Source organism: Cynoglossus semilaevis, chromosome 8 (genome assembly GCF_000523025.1).
Source record: "Cynoglossus semilaevis isolate Cse_v1.0 chromosome 8, Cse_v1.0, whole genome shotgun sequence".
NCBI classification, from domain to species: domain Eukaryota; kingdom Metazoa; phylum Chordata; class Actinopteri; order Pleuronectiformes; family Cynoglossidae; genus Cynoglossus; species Cynoglossus semilaevis.
Window position 1 is genome coordinate 17898983 of NC_024314.1, and position 18951 is coordinate 17917933.

An 18951-nucleotide genomic window follows, 5' to 3' on the forward strand; every position below is an offset into this window, starting at 1 on the left:
TGCAAGATTATGTCATAAAACATGCTGGCCGGTGAATATGTTGTGTTTAAAAGTCCAAAAAGTATTTTATATGAATAATTGAAAAATCACCCAAAACATGCCTTACCATCGTGAAAAAATCCAAAAAAATAAAAAGTCCCCGAAATGCCTTCAAATGCAAGATTATGTCCTAAAACTTGCTGTCAAGTGAATATTTTGTTTTTAAAACTCCAAAAAGTATTTTATATGAATATTTCAAAAATCACCAAAAACATGCCTCACGTAAAATTATTATTTAAAAAATTTAATTATTTTCCAAAATTGTATCTTTCCTTACATTTTTCTCCAAAAATTTGAGAATTTAAAGAACATTTTTTGAAATGTTTGTGTAAAAACGTTTTGGTCAAAAACTAAAGAAAATTTACATAAATCATTTAAAAGTGTTAAAATTATATCCTTTCCTTTCTGCTTCTCATCAAATTAAAGTATTTTCAAAAATTCTTTTGAAGTTTTTTTTTTAATTTTTTGATTAAACCCTAATTTCACACATGAATGGTCAGATGGTGAAAAACATTTTGAAAATTTTTGAAAAGCGAATTTTAAATCTTTACCTTTTCTGCATGTTTCACATCTAATTAGAGAATTTTAAATAATTTTTTAAGAAAAAGTTTCTACGGAATTTTCAGGTGAAATTTTAATTTTGCATGTCATGATCAGATGATGAAAAAGATTTTTTTTACCTTCTCTGTCATGTTTTTTATTAAATTAGAGCATTTTTTGGTGAAATCCTAATTTCACATGTTATTGTCAGGTGGTGTAAAAATGTTCACAATTTTACCTATTCTGCGTGTTTGTCATCAAATTAAATTATTTTGAGAAATTGTTTAGAAAAATAAATTGGGGAAATTTTAAATAAAATTCTAATTTTGTATGTCACAGTCAGATGATTAAAAAGATTATAATTTTTTTAATTTTTGTTTTACCGTATGTTTCTCATCAATTTTTTTGAAAATTTTTTAGATTTTTTTCGTACTTTTTCGTGTATGTTTCTCATCAATTATTTTGAAAATTTTTTTTTAGATTTTTTTCGTACTTTTTCGGAAAAATACTAATTTAGCATCTCGTTTTGCTTATGTGTTGAAAAAATAGGATGACATTTTTTGGCAGAAGCAGCAGGCCGCACTATAATGCCTATAGGCACAGCAGCAACACACCAACACCTTTCCCAGGCAGGGAGTCAAACCAACAACCAACAACAACAAAAATCAAAGGCTGTTGTTTAATTTTTTGAATGAGCAAAGTTGCAGAACATTTGAGATTCTATGTTGTGCAATTACCTTCCTTTAAAATTTAAAGATGACTGTGGTCAGCGGTGAAGAAGTCTTTCTGAAAGACAGGTTAAAAAAGTTAACAATTAAAATCTTTTGTTTTTGTCAGAAGCCCCGCCCACTCTTTTTTCAAAATTGTTTTTGTCAGAAGCCCCGCCCACTCCCCTCTATGTAACCCTGCACTTTAAACTCTTACTGTCTTCAACAAATATTTGTCTTCTTTCTGATACCATTGAAGTCGCTCACACTGAAGTTTCTCTGTGCAGTGGTGAGTTAAATAAAATACTTTTAAAATGTCCAACAGGAACAGGTTACTGGTGAAAGGCGCCGAGCAGCTGGTTCTGATCTGCAGCCAACGACAGAAGTTTCTGACCAGGCAACAGATGACACAACTGTGTGTGATCCAAAACGGGAGCCTGGTGATCGGAAGGTAAGAGTTTTCATTGCATTGTTTTTAAACCACGTTACTTGGTTAAGTTCAAACTCTAATTTTTATATTAGAAGCACAAACGTCTTAAAGCATAAACCGAACTGTTTAAAAAAATACTTTACGTTTAAAGCCTTTTAAAATATTACTCTGTAGTGACCTCTTCAGGCTAAAGTGAGTGATTACATATTTTAATTATTTAAATCCAATTAATTATCCAATCCTTACATTTTACCAGTGTGTTTTTCAAAACAACAGTTAAACATTTGTGATCACCCTTGGTCACGTGATTTATTTCAGGGTTTTGTGAAAAGATTTTTGTTCCAATTTAATCTCCTTTAAGTGATGACATAACTAGATTTTGTTTTGGAGACTGATGAAGGTGACGTGTGTGTCCCCTGCAGTGACGGTTTGATCAAAGCGGTGGGTCCTGCAGAAACCATCAGGGCTCAGTTTTCTGAAGCGGACTTTGATGAAATCATTGATGCGTCAGGAATGTGTGTGCTTCCTGGTGAGCGTCTCTTCTTCTTATCCCCACTCCTCTGGTCTAACTTCCTTTCTGCTCCACTTTTGCAACCAATCGGCTGCGTCTGCCTCCATAACACAGTCTACTGTTACTCCTGTTTGTTTCAGGACTGGTCGATGCTCATACTCATCCGGTCTGGGCCGGTGACAGGGTTCATGAATTTGCAATGAAGGTAAATAAACAGGACACACAGTTTTTTTTTTTAGATAATTTCAGTTTAAAGAACCTGATGTTGAAACTCCGAAAAGTATCCTCAATGCGAAACTAGAACTTTGGTTGTGGAGGTAAATAATCTTTTAAAGCAGCGATTCTTAACCATAGGGCCGTGGACCGAAACACCTAGAGGCCCACAAAAAACGTTCAGTTTTGGACCTGTGGGCCGCAGTGCCCCTTGGACTGAATAAGTTAATGAAAACACCAGATCTGTATATGTTACAATGCCTTTTTACAACCATATGAGGGCGATAATGTGGCAGTCAAAACTTTAACAAGCTCCAATATACAGCGAAGAAGACGCTGGCCATGGCAGTAAGTATGGAGAAGTTTTTAAAGCTGGCCGTGGCAGTAAGTATGGAGAAGTTTTTAAAATAGAAAAATGGAGACATAATTGAGAATGACCGTAACGTGTGTCCTTTTCAGTTTTAGGTTATGTTTCTGGTACTATAGAGTTTTGGAGGTAAAAGGAGAGATACGTCCCTCACTGTCCCACTTAAACCTACTCCTTGTCCTGCATTTAGTGAGTTTGGAGGTGGTCACCTTAGCCACAAGTCACTTTGTACAATAGAAATTGAGCGTCAAGGTCAAAAAGGTTACATGTTTTAAAGTGTATGTAAATGTCTGCATTATGGAGCGAATGACGGACTTCGTAACCTTGATTTCAACAAACTAGAGGTCGAGGGTTAGTTTCAGCAGCAGCAGTGTCAGCGTCTGAGGTCACAGATACTTTGACCTTACCTTGGCTTCAGTTGGCAGGTGCCACCTACATGGACGTCCACCGAGCAGGCGGCGGAATCCACTTCACCGTGGAGCACACTCGGGCCGCCTCAGCCTCCGACCTCCTGACCTCCCTGCGTGGCAGGTTGGTTCGGATGCAGCGGGCAGGAACCACCCTGGTGGAGTGTAAGAGCGGCTACGGCCTGGAGCTGCAGACGGAGCTGAAGATGCTGCAGGTGATCGAGGAGGCCAGAAGAACCCTGCCCATCAACATCTCCTCCACCTACTGTGGAGCTCATGCGGTGCCCAGGTATGAGCCATACAGTATCTGATGAGCAGGTCCTCGTGTACTGCAGCAGCGACCTGACTCTGCCTGTTGTTTATCCAGAGGGAAGACCATGGAAGAAGCCACGGAGAACATCCTGGAGGTCCAGCTGCCCAGGCTGAAGGAACAAATGTCCGCTGGGAACCTCAGAGTGGACAACATTGACGTGTTCTGTGAGCAGGGAGTGTTTGACCTCAGCTCCACCCGCTCCATCCTGCAGGCCGGGAAAGACATCGGTCTCAACATCAACTTCCACGGAGACGAGCTCCATCCGATGAACTCTGCTCAGGTATCTTTGAAAGCTGTGGTTCGTGGCCTTTTTGCTGAACTCCACCTGAGAGAAAATTGTTTTATTTTTCTGTCTGTAAAGTATTGGCAGTTAAATGTAAACATGATATTTTACCTGTCAGTTGGGCGCAGAGCTCGGTGCTCTGGCCATCAGTCACCTGGAGGAGGTCACCGACGAGGGAATCGCTGCCATGGCGGAAGCAAAAACTGCCGCCGTCCTCCTGCCAACAACGGCCTACATCCTCAGGTACTCGGTTGATTGGTTAGATAAAGTAATTGCTTAGTTCACAGTTTTGGTTACATTTAAATAACAATAATTAAAATAATTGCAAGGGAAAAAAATTGCTTAGTTTTGGTTACATTTAAATAACAATAAAGATAAAATAAATTTTAGTTAAATAATTGTAGAATATATTTCTATTAAGAGTGATAAAAGTGGACTTTTCATTTAGCTCAAAACTATGAAAATGATGAGCAGAAAGTTATGAAGAGTCACCTCAAAATAACCTGAAAATTGGCCTAAAAATATGGAAAAAATATAAATAAAAGTAAAATTTTTCAACAAGGTTATCCAAATATTAAAGGAGTTAAAGATAAGATTAAAATTAGACTTATACTTGGATTAGTTAAGGTTAGTTTAAGGCAGTGGTTCTCAATTATTTTCTGTCATGCCCGCCCTTGGGGACAGAAATGTTTTCACGCCCCCCCGAGTTCCCACCCCACTACCATTGAAATACTACTGGGAACATTCTAACATGTATATACTTACCTGTACAAAACATTGTAAGAGTTGCTGCCACCTAGTGACTGGAGGCTAGTTATCATTCAAGCATTACAGCAGTGGTACACTTATGTCCAGCGTGCCATATTCCATTGTGTGTGTGTGTGTGTGTGTGTGTGTTCAGGCTTCCTCACCCTCGGGCTAGAGACATGCTGGAGGCCGGAGTCATTGTTGCCCTGGGCAGTGATTTCAACCCTAACGCCTACTGCTGCTCCATGGTGAGAGACGAGCCAGATAAAATTGTCAAATCTTTCTTTCTGTTTTTTGTTTTTTTTTCGTTTCTTTACTCTTTTTCGTCTCCAGCCAATGGTGATGCACCTGGCCTGTGTCAACATGAAGATGTCCATGTCTGAGGCTCTGGCTGCAGCCACCATCAATGCTGCCTACGCCCTTGGGCGCTCCGACACACACGGGTCACTGGAGGTGAACAAACATGGAGACCTGCTGGTTCTCAACAGCACACGGTAGGAAATCGTCTCCGTCTGGAACCAAACCTCAGCTCTGACGCTGAGGTTTGGTTCATACTTTATGAGTTTAATCAAGTTCTTCTGTTGACTTCCTGGGTCTTGAGTTTTTCCTGTGTACCACTGCAGGTGGGAACATCTGATCTACCAGCTGGGAGGACATCAGGATATCATCCGTTATGTCATCATCAAGGGGAACATTGTCTATGACAATGATAAGACCATGGGCTTGTGATCCAGAACATTCTACTGAGCCACACACGCTGGAATTACACATTTTTTAAAATAAAAATTTCAAGTTAAAGTGCTGGTTTTTAAATGCATTATAGTTCATTTGTAGTACCATTATCACGTACTTACGTTCAGCTTCATTTATGCCACAAGAGGGCAGTAAAAGGCACATTTATTTCTAATCACATTTACTGTTCAAGATAAATGTAATTTCTTAATTTAACCCCGATCACAGACCCCGCTTAAAAAAGTGGACGCCCTCTTCTGTTTGCAAAAAGAATTGAGGACTTAAAAAAAACGCAAAAAAGGACCAAGACCAAAAAGTCTTATGAAAAAGGTTTATTTTCGGTGGTCGTATCTTTACAACTAAACATATTCCTGGTTCGATCCTTCTACAGTTTTCTTCTTTTGTCTCATTCTTCCACAGACCAGACTGAGTTTGGACTGAGTTCACACTGCAGCTCCTGTTGCTCAATTCAGACATGTTGCTAACGTTTGATGATTTTGCGTTAGTTCATATTATAACTTTAACTGAAAGACATTTTTTTGCATCTTTGTCAATTAATGTGATCATTTTTGGAAAACATCAGATATGGCTGTGATACAGGAGGACCAATAAAAAGTGAGCTGGTCTGACACTAAAAAGTCTGATCTGTTCACACTGACAGAAAAATCAGATGTGAGTCGTTTCTGTCTGCAGTGTGAACCTCGTCTGTCTTCAGTCGTTTTTTTTAATTATCACGCTGATATTTTACAAAGAAAAACAAAAAACAACACTCACTATACTGTGATGTAACAATATAAAAAGCTCTAATACTGTAGACAACAGTAACTGAGATACAGGTTTGTAGAAACTCACACAGTATTCGACCTAATTTGACTAAAAAACAAAAGGTGCAGGTTAAAGGTGGAATTGATATTTAAAATATATATATATTTTTTAAACGCTGGTTCCATTTCTACAGCGTCAGGCTTCGTACTTTTTCCCTGCTCTGTGGATCTGCTGGTACAGCGTCATGGAGAAGGCCATGCCCAGGAGCTGAGCAGAGGAAAAAAAAAATAGTTGTGACACAAACACAACGATTACAAAAACGAATTAGAAAAAAATGTTACCTGTATGACCAGCACACACATGGCGATGGTTCCCAAAAGGTGTTTGTTGTCATCCAACCACTCCTCCACCTTCTCATAACAACCCTGAAACAACACAGATGGTTCTTTACTTTAGATATACACAAATATAAACATACCTACTGTATATACACATACACAAATACATTGACACACTGTACATATATACATACAAAACTTTAACTCATGACTGACCCGAGTCCAGAAGCTGTTAGAAGCGTTGCGGCCACAGCCAGGGAACATGTGCTGACAGCAGCTCTCAGGAACCACGTTCTCGTGCAGGGCCACGTACCAGTCGTTGTGATTCATCACTCCACAACATCTCCACTGGAGGAAAAAAGAGATGGAAGAGATAGGAAAAAGGGATAGGAAAATGTGTGTGCACATCAACATTACAGATACATTTTTTTTCTTCATTATTTTGTTTACATTTATTTAATAGTTGTATTTAATTCTTCATTATTTTGTCTACATTTATTTAATAGTTGTATTTAATTAAAGGATGTACTGTCACAGGAAGTAGCAGTAGTTGATGAACGTACCTCTTCCTGTATCGTGCTCCATGCGTCCCTCAGACCAGCGTTGTTCTCTGTGTTGTACAGAACCAGACCTTCCTTCAGGTCTCGTCTGGCGTTCTCACTCACCTGGTCAGAGTGAAGAGGAGAAGCTGATCATGTGACCTGTCGACCCCACTGTTTGCAGCACAGTGGAGATGGTGGGTGAAATGTTTACCTTGTCAGTGTAGACGAAGAACAGGATGAGGAGGATGAGTTCAGCCAGGAGGATGACCAACAGAACGATGAAGAACTTTTCATAAAAGGAACAAGTGGAAGGATTTAGACCAGAAAATGTAGTTCTGTCCAGATAACTTTTTTCCTCGACTTGAAACTTTTCTAAGTCTTATATTCTGACACGGACTTATAAGCAACTTAAAGCCAACTTAAAGGACTCTAATTGACTGTAGTGAATGTCGCTCACTCACACTCAGCAGCAGACACTTGTTCTCCTTGATGGCACCCAAACATCCCAGGAAGCCTGTCACCATGACGATGGTGCCCAGGGTGATGATGAGGTTGGCGGCAGAGAGCGAAGGGAAGGAAGGAGACAGCGTCGCAAAGTTGCCCTGGGAGACCGAGAGCCAGACTCCGACACCCAACAGGCCACACCCACCTAACTGTAACACAAACACACAGAGGAAATGTAAACACTCCGTGCTCACTCTGAGACATTCTGTGATTCATGTTCTGATTTTGATACAGCGTGTATGGAACACTTACCCAGAACAGCAGGTTGAAGAGGAAGAGCATGTACTTCACGCAGCAGATACAGCCACGAGCCATGGTTGAAATGAGACGACCTGAAAAACAAAACAAAAAAATATTTGTGTTACTCTCTGTCTTGTTTGATGAGTTTGTGTCAAAGTCAAAGTGAAACAAATGATTTAAAGAAACAATGAGAAAAAAATGACGTATTTAAACATACAGTAAAGCAGCAGTGGATCAACAGTGACTGTGTGTTGGTGGGTTTTTAAGGATTTTCTTTGTGTGGGACAGCAGTTTAAAAAGTGAAAGACTGTGTATATATTTAAACATTACCTTAAGATCAGACCAACGTTTGTAAAAGTTAAATTTTTCTGTGTCACTTTGTAAACAACACACCCAGCCCAAAGTCCATAGAGAATGTTGTTAATTTTAGCTCCCATCAGGGTCTTTGTTTAATGACTTTCCCATGGTGTTGACTTTGATAAATAAATATTTAGTAAATGGCTAAACAACTCAACTAATCATCGAACAAAGCCCTTCAGATAGATTTCTATAATGTAAAAAAAAGTTCACTCTGTTTACATTTAAATGTTACTTGAAGTGTAGTGAAGTGTAGTGGACATTGTTGTTGTTTGCTGAGGTAATAAATAGTTTCTTTGTGCGGAGTCATGGGACGACATCATCACCACAGAAGAAGAGATAAAAACTCACCACTTCACAGAGAGAAGAACTGAAAGGCTTTTGTTAGAAACCTGTGGGCAAAAAGGAAAACAACACTTAGTGTAAAGATTAAAGACTTGTTGACTTAAGTCATGTCAAATGTGACAACATTTTCATATTAGTCAACTTTCCAAAAGTTGATACAGAATGATATATGGCTATCGTAGAACATCAAAAATCTAAAACACACGATTGAAAAAACAACCAAGTTAACCTAAGTCAACTTGTGTGGATAATTTAACATAATAATAAACATAATAATAAACATAATAATAAACATAATAATAAACATAATAATAAACATAATAATAAACATAATAATAAACATAATAATAAACATAATAATAAACATAATAATAAACATAATAATAAACATAATAAACCTTCTGAGAGATAAAACTGCAACTGATAGCAATTAACTTTAAGCTAAAAAGAAATACATTTAGGACCAGAATTTTCCTTTTTACATGTAAAGACATGGCACCTTTTTTTAACAATTGCCAAGAGAAAAAGGTTTTGTGAATAAAATATTCTGCTACAACTTTTTTTGTTGTTGTTTTTGTTAGTGGTAAAATAAATCTGTCAAAACTACGGCCCATTTGCCAAAACTTGGACCAGAAATTGCTAATAAAGGCCAACAACTGCAGGGAAAATATAAACTGGACAAAACACTCCTAAATGTTAGCAAAAAACTTGAATTGAAAATAGCTAGAACTATGTAACAACATAATAAATACAACATGAAAGATCATTTTGAATTTCAATGAAGGTTAACCGGAAATACACAAAATTCGATAAGCAATCACAGGGGAAATTTAAAATAAATATATATCAACAGCTTTCTGGTACTATAACATATTTTTAGACTTTAAAACAAAAACATTACGAGGATAATCAGTGAGAAAAATCAGTTTTTCTTTAGCAAAGTTTTTTTTTTTTCCCGGTGGTGATTATTATTTATAGACCGAGTAAGATTCCTGTTTTTCTCCACACGATCTCTGATCCTCGTGTGTCGTCATGACTGTGAACTTCAGATTGTAGCTTTTGAAACGTAAAACTACGACAAACGTGATGAAGTTTGCACAAAAAGCGCCATTTTAAACACTCCGTAAACTGCGCTGTTTGATTCTTGAGACAGTTAAAAGTTTTCCTGCAGTTCAGACTTCGGACCGTCACTCTTCCCGTGTCCTACTACTCAAAAAAAGACAACATGCGGAGAGAAAAAAGAAAGAGACGCAGCATTTTCCTACCGTTTAGTCCGAAATGCAGCTCATGTTCCCGCGAACGTTTGCACTTTGAGCCGCAGGACTCTTCCCTGCTGTCCTCTTTTCACTGCATCTCTAACGTTGACTCCGTAAACTCGCTGTTTGTCAACTCTGGAGTTTCGGATTTGACTAAACTGCTGTAGGGGAGGAAAGGGGAGACGGGAAAAAAGAAAAGGGCGGAGCACAAAAGAGGAGGCATCAATGTCGGAGTGGCCGAACAGCGGCAACTATGTGAAGCGACGTAATAAAATAGTTGGATAATGATAAAAACAAACAAACAAAAAACAAACAAACAAAAAACAAACCAAAAACATAAAATATCATTTAAAATACTCTTTTTAATTTTTATATTTTATATTATTGGCTATATTTATGGCTATCCCATGAGTTATGCTACTTTACATTATTTTCAAAAAATAAAAAATAGCTTAAAATACAGTCTCCCGAAATGTGCATTTTAATGTTACTCTATGTGCCAAAATGGTTAAAGTTCCAAATTATCCAAAATCGACAATCTTCGTTTACAAACTATGTATAAGATGTATAATATGTTCTAGAAATACCTAAAACATAATTTTTGGGCAAAGAGAAAAAGGCCAAACGTATGTATTGCCTATAGCAAAAAAATTATTCGACAAAAAGTTTATGCCTTAAAATAGGCATCGCCACGATAATGTCTTTCTAATCCTATGTACGTTTGATGAATTGAAAAAAACATATTAATTCCAAACAACCAAATATTGAAGCCAAACTGGACTTTAATGTACATTGATAGAAATACATGACTTTGAACAGAAATTACCAAATAAAATTACAAAATTTAAAAATACATCAAAAGCCATTTTTGTCTCACAGCTTATTCCACTCAGGACTCAGGGACATTAATCTGCGTCGATTGTTTCCTGTGTTAAAAATCCAAAGTCCAAATATCAAATGAGTCCAGCGCGGACACACAGATGTGTATCAAAGTCTTTCGAAAATAATGGAATACAAACTCTCCAGAGGAGTTAGACAGTGACGTCAGCACTGACTGAATGTTCCTCCATTATTCAACTGTGCCAACGTTGGTTTCATCCCAGTATCCATCGATCAGAGTGAGAGGAGTTCAGCTGCACTGACTCGCTGCTGTCTCCTCCCTCATGCTGAAAGACACATTTTCACAGATCTATGGTAAATTTTTATATATGGTATGGTATATACTACCTTCACAGATAAGAGCAAACTGGGCTGACCACACTGTCTGTACCAGGACTGTTGTAGCTAACGTTAGCTCTGGTGTCTGTACCAGGACTGTTGTAGCTAATGTTAGCTCTGGTGTCTGTACCAGGTCTGTTATAGCTAACGTTAGCTCTGGTGTCTGTACCAGGACTGTTGTAGCTAACGTTAGCTCTGGTGTCTGTGCTCCCAGCAACACATTTAACATTGAGCTGATACTGTAAACTTGAAGTACTGCAAAATGTCAGACCTTGTTGGCGATGGCTCTTAGTTTTCCCAGCAGAGTAGGTTTTTGGGCGTAAACGACATCATCATCAGGCTCCTCTCCCTCAGCCAGTGCACAGCTGTCGGCAGCCGGCAGCTCGCAATCCTTGTTGGCTGACATCACCAGACGAGAATATTTGTACTCCAGCCTAACCAAAAACCACAGGTCAATGAATTTTATTTGAACTCGATTTGTATTCATGAACGTGAAATAATTAAAGTTTTTTAAGATTGTGTGGTGTAACCATAATTTTAAATAAAAAAAAAATAATTAGTTGAAAATAATATTCCATCAGTAATATAAATTACTAGACATTTCTGGCAACCATAACTGAATACCAGGCGACCGAAGTCTAAGAAACGCTGCAAATTGAACAGTGCACGATACATAACCAGCTTTGCTTTGTTCGGAAATGATGAAAAATATTTTGATTTTATATCATATTTTGATACAAACATTTACCATTTATATTTAAACATTTATATAAACATTTACCAAATCAACATACTACACTGTCAGTTGCTAAATATGCCTCACACCCGCGGTGAAAACATTTACTCAGCACTGTGGTCAGCGCTCATGTATATTATTCAATGTGTGTGTCACCTCTTGTTTTTCTTCCAGAAATAGCAGGTGAGGGAGACGAGGAGTACAGCCATGAACGCTCCGCCTCCAACACCAACCTTCAGCCACAGAGCCACCGCCTCACAGGGGGTGGAGCTTCTGGATGGTAAGGACACGCCATTGGTGCAGAGCTTTGGTTCGTTCCAGACGTACAGAGTTACCTGTGGAGGATGACGTTGTTGAAGGGCTTAATGTTTGTTATCATCGCTTAAATACAGATGTTGCTTTTTTAAAATTTGAACATGAAACTTGTTTATATCATTTTGGTGCGGTCCTCGCCTCACCTGGTCCCCTCCCTTGCAGGCTCCTTCTATCTGGTGATAGTCGTCCTCAGTGCAGAGTGGACAAGCAGTGGAGCTCTCCCACAAGAAGTTGAAGGTACATCCATCACATGTTCCTGCAGGACATGTGCTAAACACAAATATAAAATCATTTAGCTATCAGGTTCAAATGTAATTTAGTTAAAGCAATATTCAGAATTTCAAATGGCTTTGGATACAATGTGTCAACATTTTCCAAAGCAAAGCTAAAATTTTACCTTACAGATTATTTAAAGTGTATAAAAGGTGAATTTCTTTTTACAAATTAGCCTAAAATTATTTAAGTTAGCTACATTACAGTTAGCTTAACTAAGCTAGTCACTTTAATGTCACACACAGTACGGTATACTGACCTGGGCACAGACACCTGTCCTCGCTCAGGTTTCTCAGGGTTACAGCGAACAGTGATGACAGAGCTGCGGCCCTGAGCACATGATGCTGTTACCTGATTGGACCTGGAAAGAAAAGCAGCTCGCATGTATAAAATATTTCAAAATAATAAAAAAGAATCCCTATATGTGTCATACTGCACCTGTAGAAGAAGTTGATTAATAAAAAAATCCTATATGTATCATACTGCACCTGTAGAAGAAGTTGATATCCGAGACGTTGTGTGATTTTTTTGTGAAAAGATAAGGATTGGCATTTATGTCATTGAGGACAGTGTCTCTGGTCGCTCCTGGAAAAAAGACAAAAAAGTCGTAGAGCAGGTGGTTCAAAGCCAGACTGTAAAAGTCTTGGCCTGGGACTTGATGAAACACTTTACTGTACTTACCAACGAAGGTGTCAGCGAGGCTGATGGACTGGGAGGAAATGGCCTTCCTGAAGCCCCGCCCATCTGCTGGAATGATGGTTGACTGGCAGATGAAACTGTCTACGGTGTTGATGAACTGAGCTGGGTCGCTCTGGATGTCTTTGCTGGACACGTCGGTGACATTGTCACTGCAGACAGCAGCTCTCTCTCCCTGAGGAGACACAGGAAGTTGGTCATTACTGGATTCCTGGGTTAAAGACTTCCTTTGAGTTAAGGTCAATATTTATGGTTAAAGTTACATTTTTAAAACTCCAAACCAGAGCAGTGTCAGCAGATGTTCATGGTTCTTTTACCTCATGTCCACACAGGCTGATGTTGAACAGATGAAGGTATTTTGTGCCTTTCGATGTGAAACTAGGTCCGATGATCAGCGAGGCCACGCCGCTGAGAGGGCTAAGGTCAAAGGTCAGAGTGCGGTTGTCGTCTGTGTGGGAGAAAGTACAGGTGCTGTAGCAGCGGGAGTGTTCCTGAAATGGAAAAAAAAGTCTTTACATGTTTGCTACATTGGTCTTCAACTTGAACTACAGCTACGATCTCTGGTATGAACCTTGTTGCTAATGCTCCCTGGTCCACATGCGATACACGCGTCCTTCCCGTAGGTGTGTCGTCCTGCTAGGTACGTGTTGGGCGGACACTCCTGGCACCGGTTGGTGTCTCTGTCGATGTAAAAACCAGCAGGACAGGGGACGCAGGAGGAGCTGGGACGGTGGGAGTTTTCAGGTACCAGAGCACAGGCGCGACAGACGGACGCCACGCCATCCAGGACGTTAGTGACGCTGATGGAGTACAGCTTCACCGTGTCACTGATGTAGCGACGGACCTACAGACACAAATACACAAAGAGACGAGGGATATCCTGTAGAGTTAGCTTCATCTGCTGGAAAACATGAATCCTTCTGATAAAATTTGACAATTTTTACACTGAAACTGAGCGATGGTAAAAAAAATAAATAAAAAATCTCCATGAAAACTAACTCACATCCAGAGCTTGGTTGGTTCTCTGAAAAGCCCAGGTGTAGGTGACGGAGGCATTCCTAGTCATGATGTGAGTGTACGACTGTTTCCCTTTACTGCCTTCCCACGACTCTACCACTGTGGTGCTCTTCCTGTTGACGTCCTGTAGGGGGAGTCATGAGAAACATTGTTATGATTAAAACTAGCCAATGGTAGTCAATCTGGTGACATGGTGAAAATTGTCAATCATATCCGTGGACGCTCACCATCATGAAGTAGAGCTCGCAGTCGGCGAGGCAGATGGTCTCGAAGACGAAGGTGATCCTCCCAAACTCACCACCGGTCATCCCCGAGAGCGAGGCTGGAACTCTGACAGTGACCACACAGAGAAGATGAAGAACATTTAGATCTAAAGTTTACCCGAAAAAGACTCAAACAAATGTCACACAGCACAGACTCACTTGAACCCAGGCACGCGCAGACTGAGGATGAGGTAGTCGTTGTGAACCCAGGCACACGCAGACTGAGGATGAGGTAGTCGTTGTCGGAACTTCCTGCTCCGCTGCGGACGTGGTCACCAGCCACTTCCCAACCTTACGGTAAAACATAGAAAAGGTTTAAGTCTGTTGGCAGGTGTTCAGGACCTTTGGATGTTTATTTAACTTGTTAGTAGGATTGTTTTTAATTCAGGCTAGCACTGGGAAAATAACTAAACAGTAACACTAACACACACTCCAGCCCAGTAGGTGGCAGTGATGCACTCAAGTTTGTCTCGCAAGCCAGAGGAGGATGAACTTCCTGATGAGTTACGAGTTATTTCTCTATAACTAACTGTGTTTTCTGCTCACCGTTCATTTCGTCACATTTGGAATTTCCCACGTTGAAACAGGAAGTTTTCATGTTTGGGGGGAGAATGTTCCACCATTTATAGTCATAACCCAACACTGGCTCTGTACCTGCAGGACACTGAACACACTCTACACACACACACACACACACACACATTAGGCTCTTCACTGGACCAGGTCTGTCAGTGGTGGGCTGACGTCTGGACCTTTCCTACCGTGTGTTCCATCAGAGTGGGTTCCAGGTGGGCAGGGCAGACAGGTGGAGTCTTTGCTGTTGTAGTATCCTGGGTTACAAGGAGGGCAGGGCTCCTTCTGCCCCGTAACTGGGAGTTCCACCGCTCCAGTGACGTTCTCCACGCAGATCTTTGGCTCCAACCATCGATACAACACCTGCGTCTACAAAATGAAAAAACAAAACAAAACACAGGAACCAACGTTTGAGGAGAAAATGTTAAAGTGATAATTATTCAAGGAAAAAAAGAGAATAAAACTGAACAGATAAAAATGTGAGGGCGGAGCAGCCGCTGACCTTCCCGTCACTGTCACAGGCTGAGTGGATCTGGAAATAATCCCTCTCTGAACACGGAGGTCTGACTTTACACCCAGGCCATCCTTCATCTGAGGGAGGAGTCAGAGGTTTTCTAAAGAATTTTATTTCACGTTTTTTACGCTGTCGTTATTTATTCGTACGTACGTGAGTAGTGGTGCTCGGGACAGGGCGTACACATGGAGGATCCCTTCACAGAGTACGTGTTCCTGGGACAGGGCTGACAGGACGAGGAACCGGGGGCGGAGCTGAGCCAACCAGGCCGACACAGGAAACACTCGGAGGTGTAGGCCACACCTGGATCCACACAGGTCACATGACTGACTACTCTTCTGAGTGGCTCTCTCACTCATTCATTCCTTCTAGTCATTCAGCCCCACATACAGTAACTTGAAATTATTAGTCCATTAAATGAATACACGTTTTCATGACGGTGTTCACCTTCTATCTGGATGTTCTTCAGCAGCACAGGTTTCACCATCTTCCCTCCCACCAGGATTCCTGTGGTTCTCCAGTAAAGGATGTTCGTACCAGACTTTAGACCTACCTGAAGCAACGACAAAACCAGCGAAACAACGGTTTCCCATGATGCTTCAGTGAGACACTCCCACACCAACAAACAGACAGGGGCAGCTGGGTACCGACCGTGTGTGTGGACCAGTCTCCGTTACTGGTGATTTTAATCCACTTCTGATCTTCAGTCTGAGCCATTTCCTGACACTGTTCGTTCTGGACCTGAACAACAGACAATGTCAACAGACCAGGAATTAGCTGAAATTTAGGACAAAATACCCTAGATTTTCAAAATATGACACATTGTTTTTTTCTAAATACCAGTAAAATTAAGAGTAACATTTTTAAGTCTATATAAAATATAGACTTAAAATATAGAAATAAGAAAATGTCCATTTATATCACTGTAGAACACACACCCATTAAGTATTACATGTGGAGCAAGTCATATAAAAATATCAAGTCAAGAGTGTTGTATTGTATACTTTCTTTAAAGTAAGAAAAAAAATAGTCTAGTCGAATTTATCAGCTCTAAAATAGCTAAAAATAGCCTGATATATAGCAAAATATTAAAAATAACCAAGCGGTTTAGCGAGTGATGCTAAGCTAAAGTGGGTCAAAGGTTCAAGCATAAAACAGATGTGTGTTAGCCTAAAGATTATGAGAAATAATCTAGAATTTAGACAAAAGGGAGAAACTTAAATAATGAAAACTAGCCAAACAAATGCTAACAGTCGGACAAAAATTAGTTCAACTTTATCCTAGTACTATATGAGGGTTGGAAACTTTTTTCCTTAAAATTATTTTCCAGGGCAAACAGACGGGTCTACATACGTAGAACTCAAAGAAGATGTTGTTGTCAGGATACTGGTAGGTGAAGGAGATGGAACCCTGTTTCTCCAGGTGAACGGCGTAGACCAGAGACACCGTACACTCATCCCGGTTCGACTCCAGGTACACACCCTGAGGCGTCCACGAAGAGCTGCGGTGACACCAAGGGAACACGTGACCTTTTGACCTCCACGTTTCGGCGACCTACCTCTGTGAGGGCGTGAACATCTGTGTCACCTGTTACAGGCCTGAACGTCCTCTCCGTTCGGCCCTGGGTCGAAGAAACTGGCCATGCTGGTGAAGCCTGCAGGGATGGCGTCCCATTGGTCGAAACGGAGGCCACTGCCCAGGGAGTAGGAGCCTGCAGGACAGGACGTGCACTGCTGTGTGGACATCTCTAAAAACTTCCCCGATGGACAGGAGAAGGCTTCAGGAAAGAGAAAAAAGAAGATTTAAATAAATAAATAAATAAATTTGATCATGTGACTGCACAAATGACAGCTCCTTGAGCTCCTTTGAGATATTTACAGGCTTCTTTGCAGCGTACGTACAGAAGTTGTTATTGGTGTTGCCATTGTTTGGTGCAGGTTTTAGGTCAAAAACAATTATAATAATTGTTATATTAATTGTTAAACCTTGAACCTCAAAATACCCTCTTGGTCAGCAAGGACCTCCAAAATGTCCTCACAAGGACAAAGTGTCCAAACAGTGAACATGTACAGTACGTACAGCAGGTACATGTACACAGAGTACATGTACACAGAGTACTCACAGCAGTCTGTTCCTTTGGTCGGGGGTGGAAGATCTGAGCAGGAACCAGGGACATGAGGGATGGTGACCCTCCACCGCGACCCAGTGCTGTCACACTCTGTGTACTGGTAATAGTAGTCTGTCTGCAGAACACACACACACACACACACACACACACACAGTTAAAGGATCAATAAACCCACACAGAACTGTGAACCTGAACTTGTTATTGTGCCAGGAATGAAAAAAAAAAAAGTATTTTTCATACAGTTATAGTGAAAAGAAAATCTTCAACTTTGTCCACTGAACCAAAACTGTCCATATATAGAAATAAATTATTTCAGTGAGATGCTTTCAGGAATAAAGTATTTTCTGACCCTGGTCACCACAGCAACTGACCTTGGGTCCATTAATGGTCCATTAGGAGCAGAAGAGCAGGTCATCTGTATGAGTCCATTCTATTTATCATGTCAGCTGAATGAACACAGTGATTTATTTAAAAATAATAATAAAATAACTTAAAAGTATGAAGAAGACCAGAGTTAACAGCAGAAATGCTAAGTACATGTCACCAAAAACATGTTCAACAACAACTAATTCTAGAAGTAGAGGCCTGCTGAAAAAGATAGCTTAAAAAGTAATTTATTTTTTAGTATATATTTTAGTTGTTTTTCTGCCATTGCTGATCATGTATATATACATATAATCAGACTGGGAACAACATTCTACCTGTTTGACCTTTAACAAAAGACCCATGAATAAATCAATAACAGATGGTTGAACTTTTCTCCTCACACACGTGTGTGTGTGTAGATTAAACAGTAGCTGAAACTCAACACAGTGACAAACAGTGTCTGGGACGAACAGATGTCCCCGAGTCTCACCACTGAAATTACACTCTCCAGAATAAAAATACATTTTCTTTAGCTTATGATGACATCATCATCATCATCATCATCTCATCACCAACCCCTGCTGCCTCCTGACTCTGAGGCTGCTTGGTTTCCTCCGCTCCTGCACTTTTACCAGTCTCCATGACAACAGCGTGAATCACCCGGGAGACTGGGGGGAACAAATTAGTCCGTGTCCTTTATTTGTTGTTATCAGCTCCTCCCCCCCCCCCCCCCCCCCCCCCCCCCCCCACCCACCCCAACCCCCCCCCCCCGTTCATCAGCAGGTGAATCTGAGATCTTTGACAACTGTCACAGGTTGTTAGGCTTCTCTGACCCTATCATCCTGGTCCAGATGGTCCGACGTTTATTTTAGTTAGTTATTTACTCAAACAATTTCACTGCACAATACAGAGAATTAAAGAAAGACAAAGAACTGGAAGTCTGCTGAGAAGAAGGAAAAAGAAGACGCACATATTGGTTTGGTCAGGTGAAATATTTACAAAAAAAAAGCTATTTCGTCACATTGACATATGACATATGTTGTCAATGAAAAATGAAAAAAAGTACACGCAGAAGGGGCCGAGTTTGAACACCATAGGAACCATGTACCAAATGGTGCCTCCTGTGGCAGCATTTATGGTTGGCAAAGGCTTATATAAGAATCAATTTTCCCATTGTGGGACACATAAGGTGTATATATATATATATATATATATA

The 18951-nt window shown here is 40.2% G+C and overlaps 3 protein-coding genes across 3 annotated transcripts in view; 1 reads left to right on the forward strand and 2 right to left on the reverse strand.

Moving 5' to 3' along the window:
- Positions 1-1507: 1507 nt before the first annotated feature.
- On the forward strand, positions 1508-5355 carry amdhd1 (amidohydrolase domain containing 1). Its single transcript, XM_008315399.3, has 9 exons — positions 1508-1737; positions 2139-2245; positions 2368-2432; positions 3226-3503; positions 3582-3807; positions 3929-4053; positions 4712-4805; positions 4891-5051; positions 5181-5355. The coding sequence occupies exons 1-9, from the start codon at positions 1601-1603 to the stop codon at positions 5284-5286; spliced, it is 1299 nt and encodes a 432-aa protein (XP_008313621.1). The 5' UTR covers positions 1508-1600; the 3' UTR covers positions 5287-5355.
- A 251-nt stretch (positions 5356-5606) lies between these two features.
- On the reverse strand, positions 5607-9831 carry LOC103382566 (tetraspanin-9). Its single transcript, XM_008315400.3, has 9 exons — positions 9646-9831; positions 8387-8427; positions 7691-7770; positions 7396-7587; positions 7146-7220; positions 6956-7057; positions 6609-6740; positions 6396-6479; positions 5607-6321 (listed from the first exon to the last, which is right to left on the reverse strand). Exons 3-9 carry the CDS (start codon positions 7751-7753, stop codon positions 6250-6252), a joined length of 720 nt encoding a protein of 239 aa, XP_008313622.1. The 5' UTR covers positions 7754-7770; positions 8387-8427; positions 9646-9831; the 3' UTR covers positions 5607-6249.
- Positions 9832-10400: 569 nt separating this feature from the next.
- Positions 10401-18951, reverse strand: part of LOC103382568 (UPF0577 protein KIAA1324-like) — a 12060-nt gene continuing 3509 nt past the window's right edge. The window contains exons 3-23 of the mRNA XM_008315402.3: positions 17364-17484; positions 16829-17018; positions 16595-16742; positions 15893-15982; positions 15689-15794; positions 15395-15544; positions 15230-15318; positions 14916-15096; positions 14701-14829; positions 14359-14445; positions 14119-14225; positions 13878-14015; positions 13446-13718; positions 13192-13365; positions 12860-13049; positions 12667-12763; positions 12438-12539; positions 12049-12175; positions 11747-11925; positions 11126-11288; positions 10401-10802 (exon numbers count right to left, since the gene is read on the reverse strand). Coding sequence (XP_008313624.1) covers positions 10731-10802; positions 11126-11288; positions 11747-11925; positions 12049-12175; positions 12438-12539; positions 12667-12763; positions 12860-13049; positions 13192-13365; positions 13446-13718; positions 13878-14015; positions 14119-14225; positions 14359-14445; positions 14701-14829; positions 14916-15096; positions 15230-15318; positions 15395-15544; positions 15689-15794; positions 15893-15982; positions 16595-16742; positions 16829-17018; positions 17364-17484 — 2913 coding nt within the window. The 3' untranslated portion in view covers positions 10401-10730. The remainder of the gene's footprint in view (positions 10803-11125; positions 11289-11746; positions 11926-12048; positions 12176-12437; positions 12540-12666; positions 12764-12859; positions 13050-13191; positions 13366-13445; positions 13719-13877; positions 14016-14118; positions 14226-14358; positions 14446-14700; positions 14830-14915; positions 15097-15229; positions 15319-15394; positions 15545-15688; positions 15795-15892; positions 15983-16594; positions 16743-16828; positions 17019-17363; positions 17485-18951) is intronic.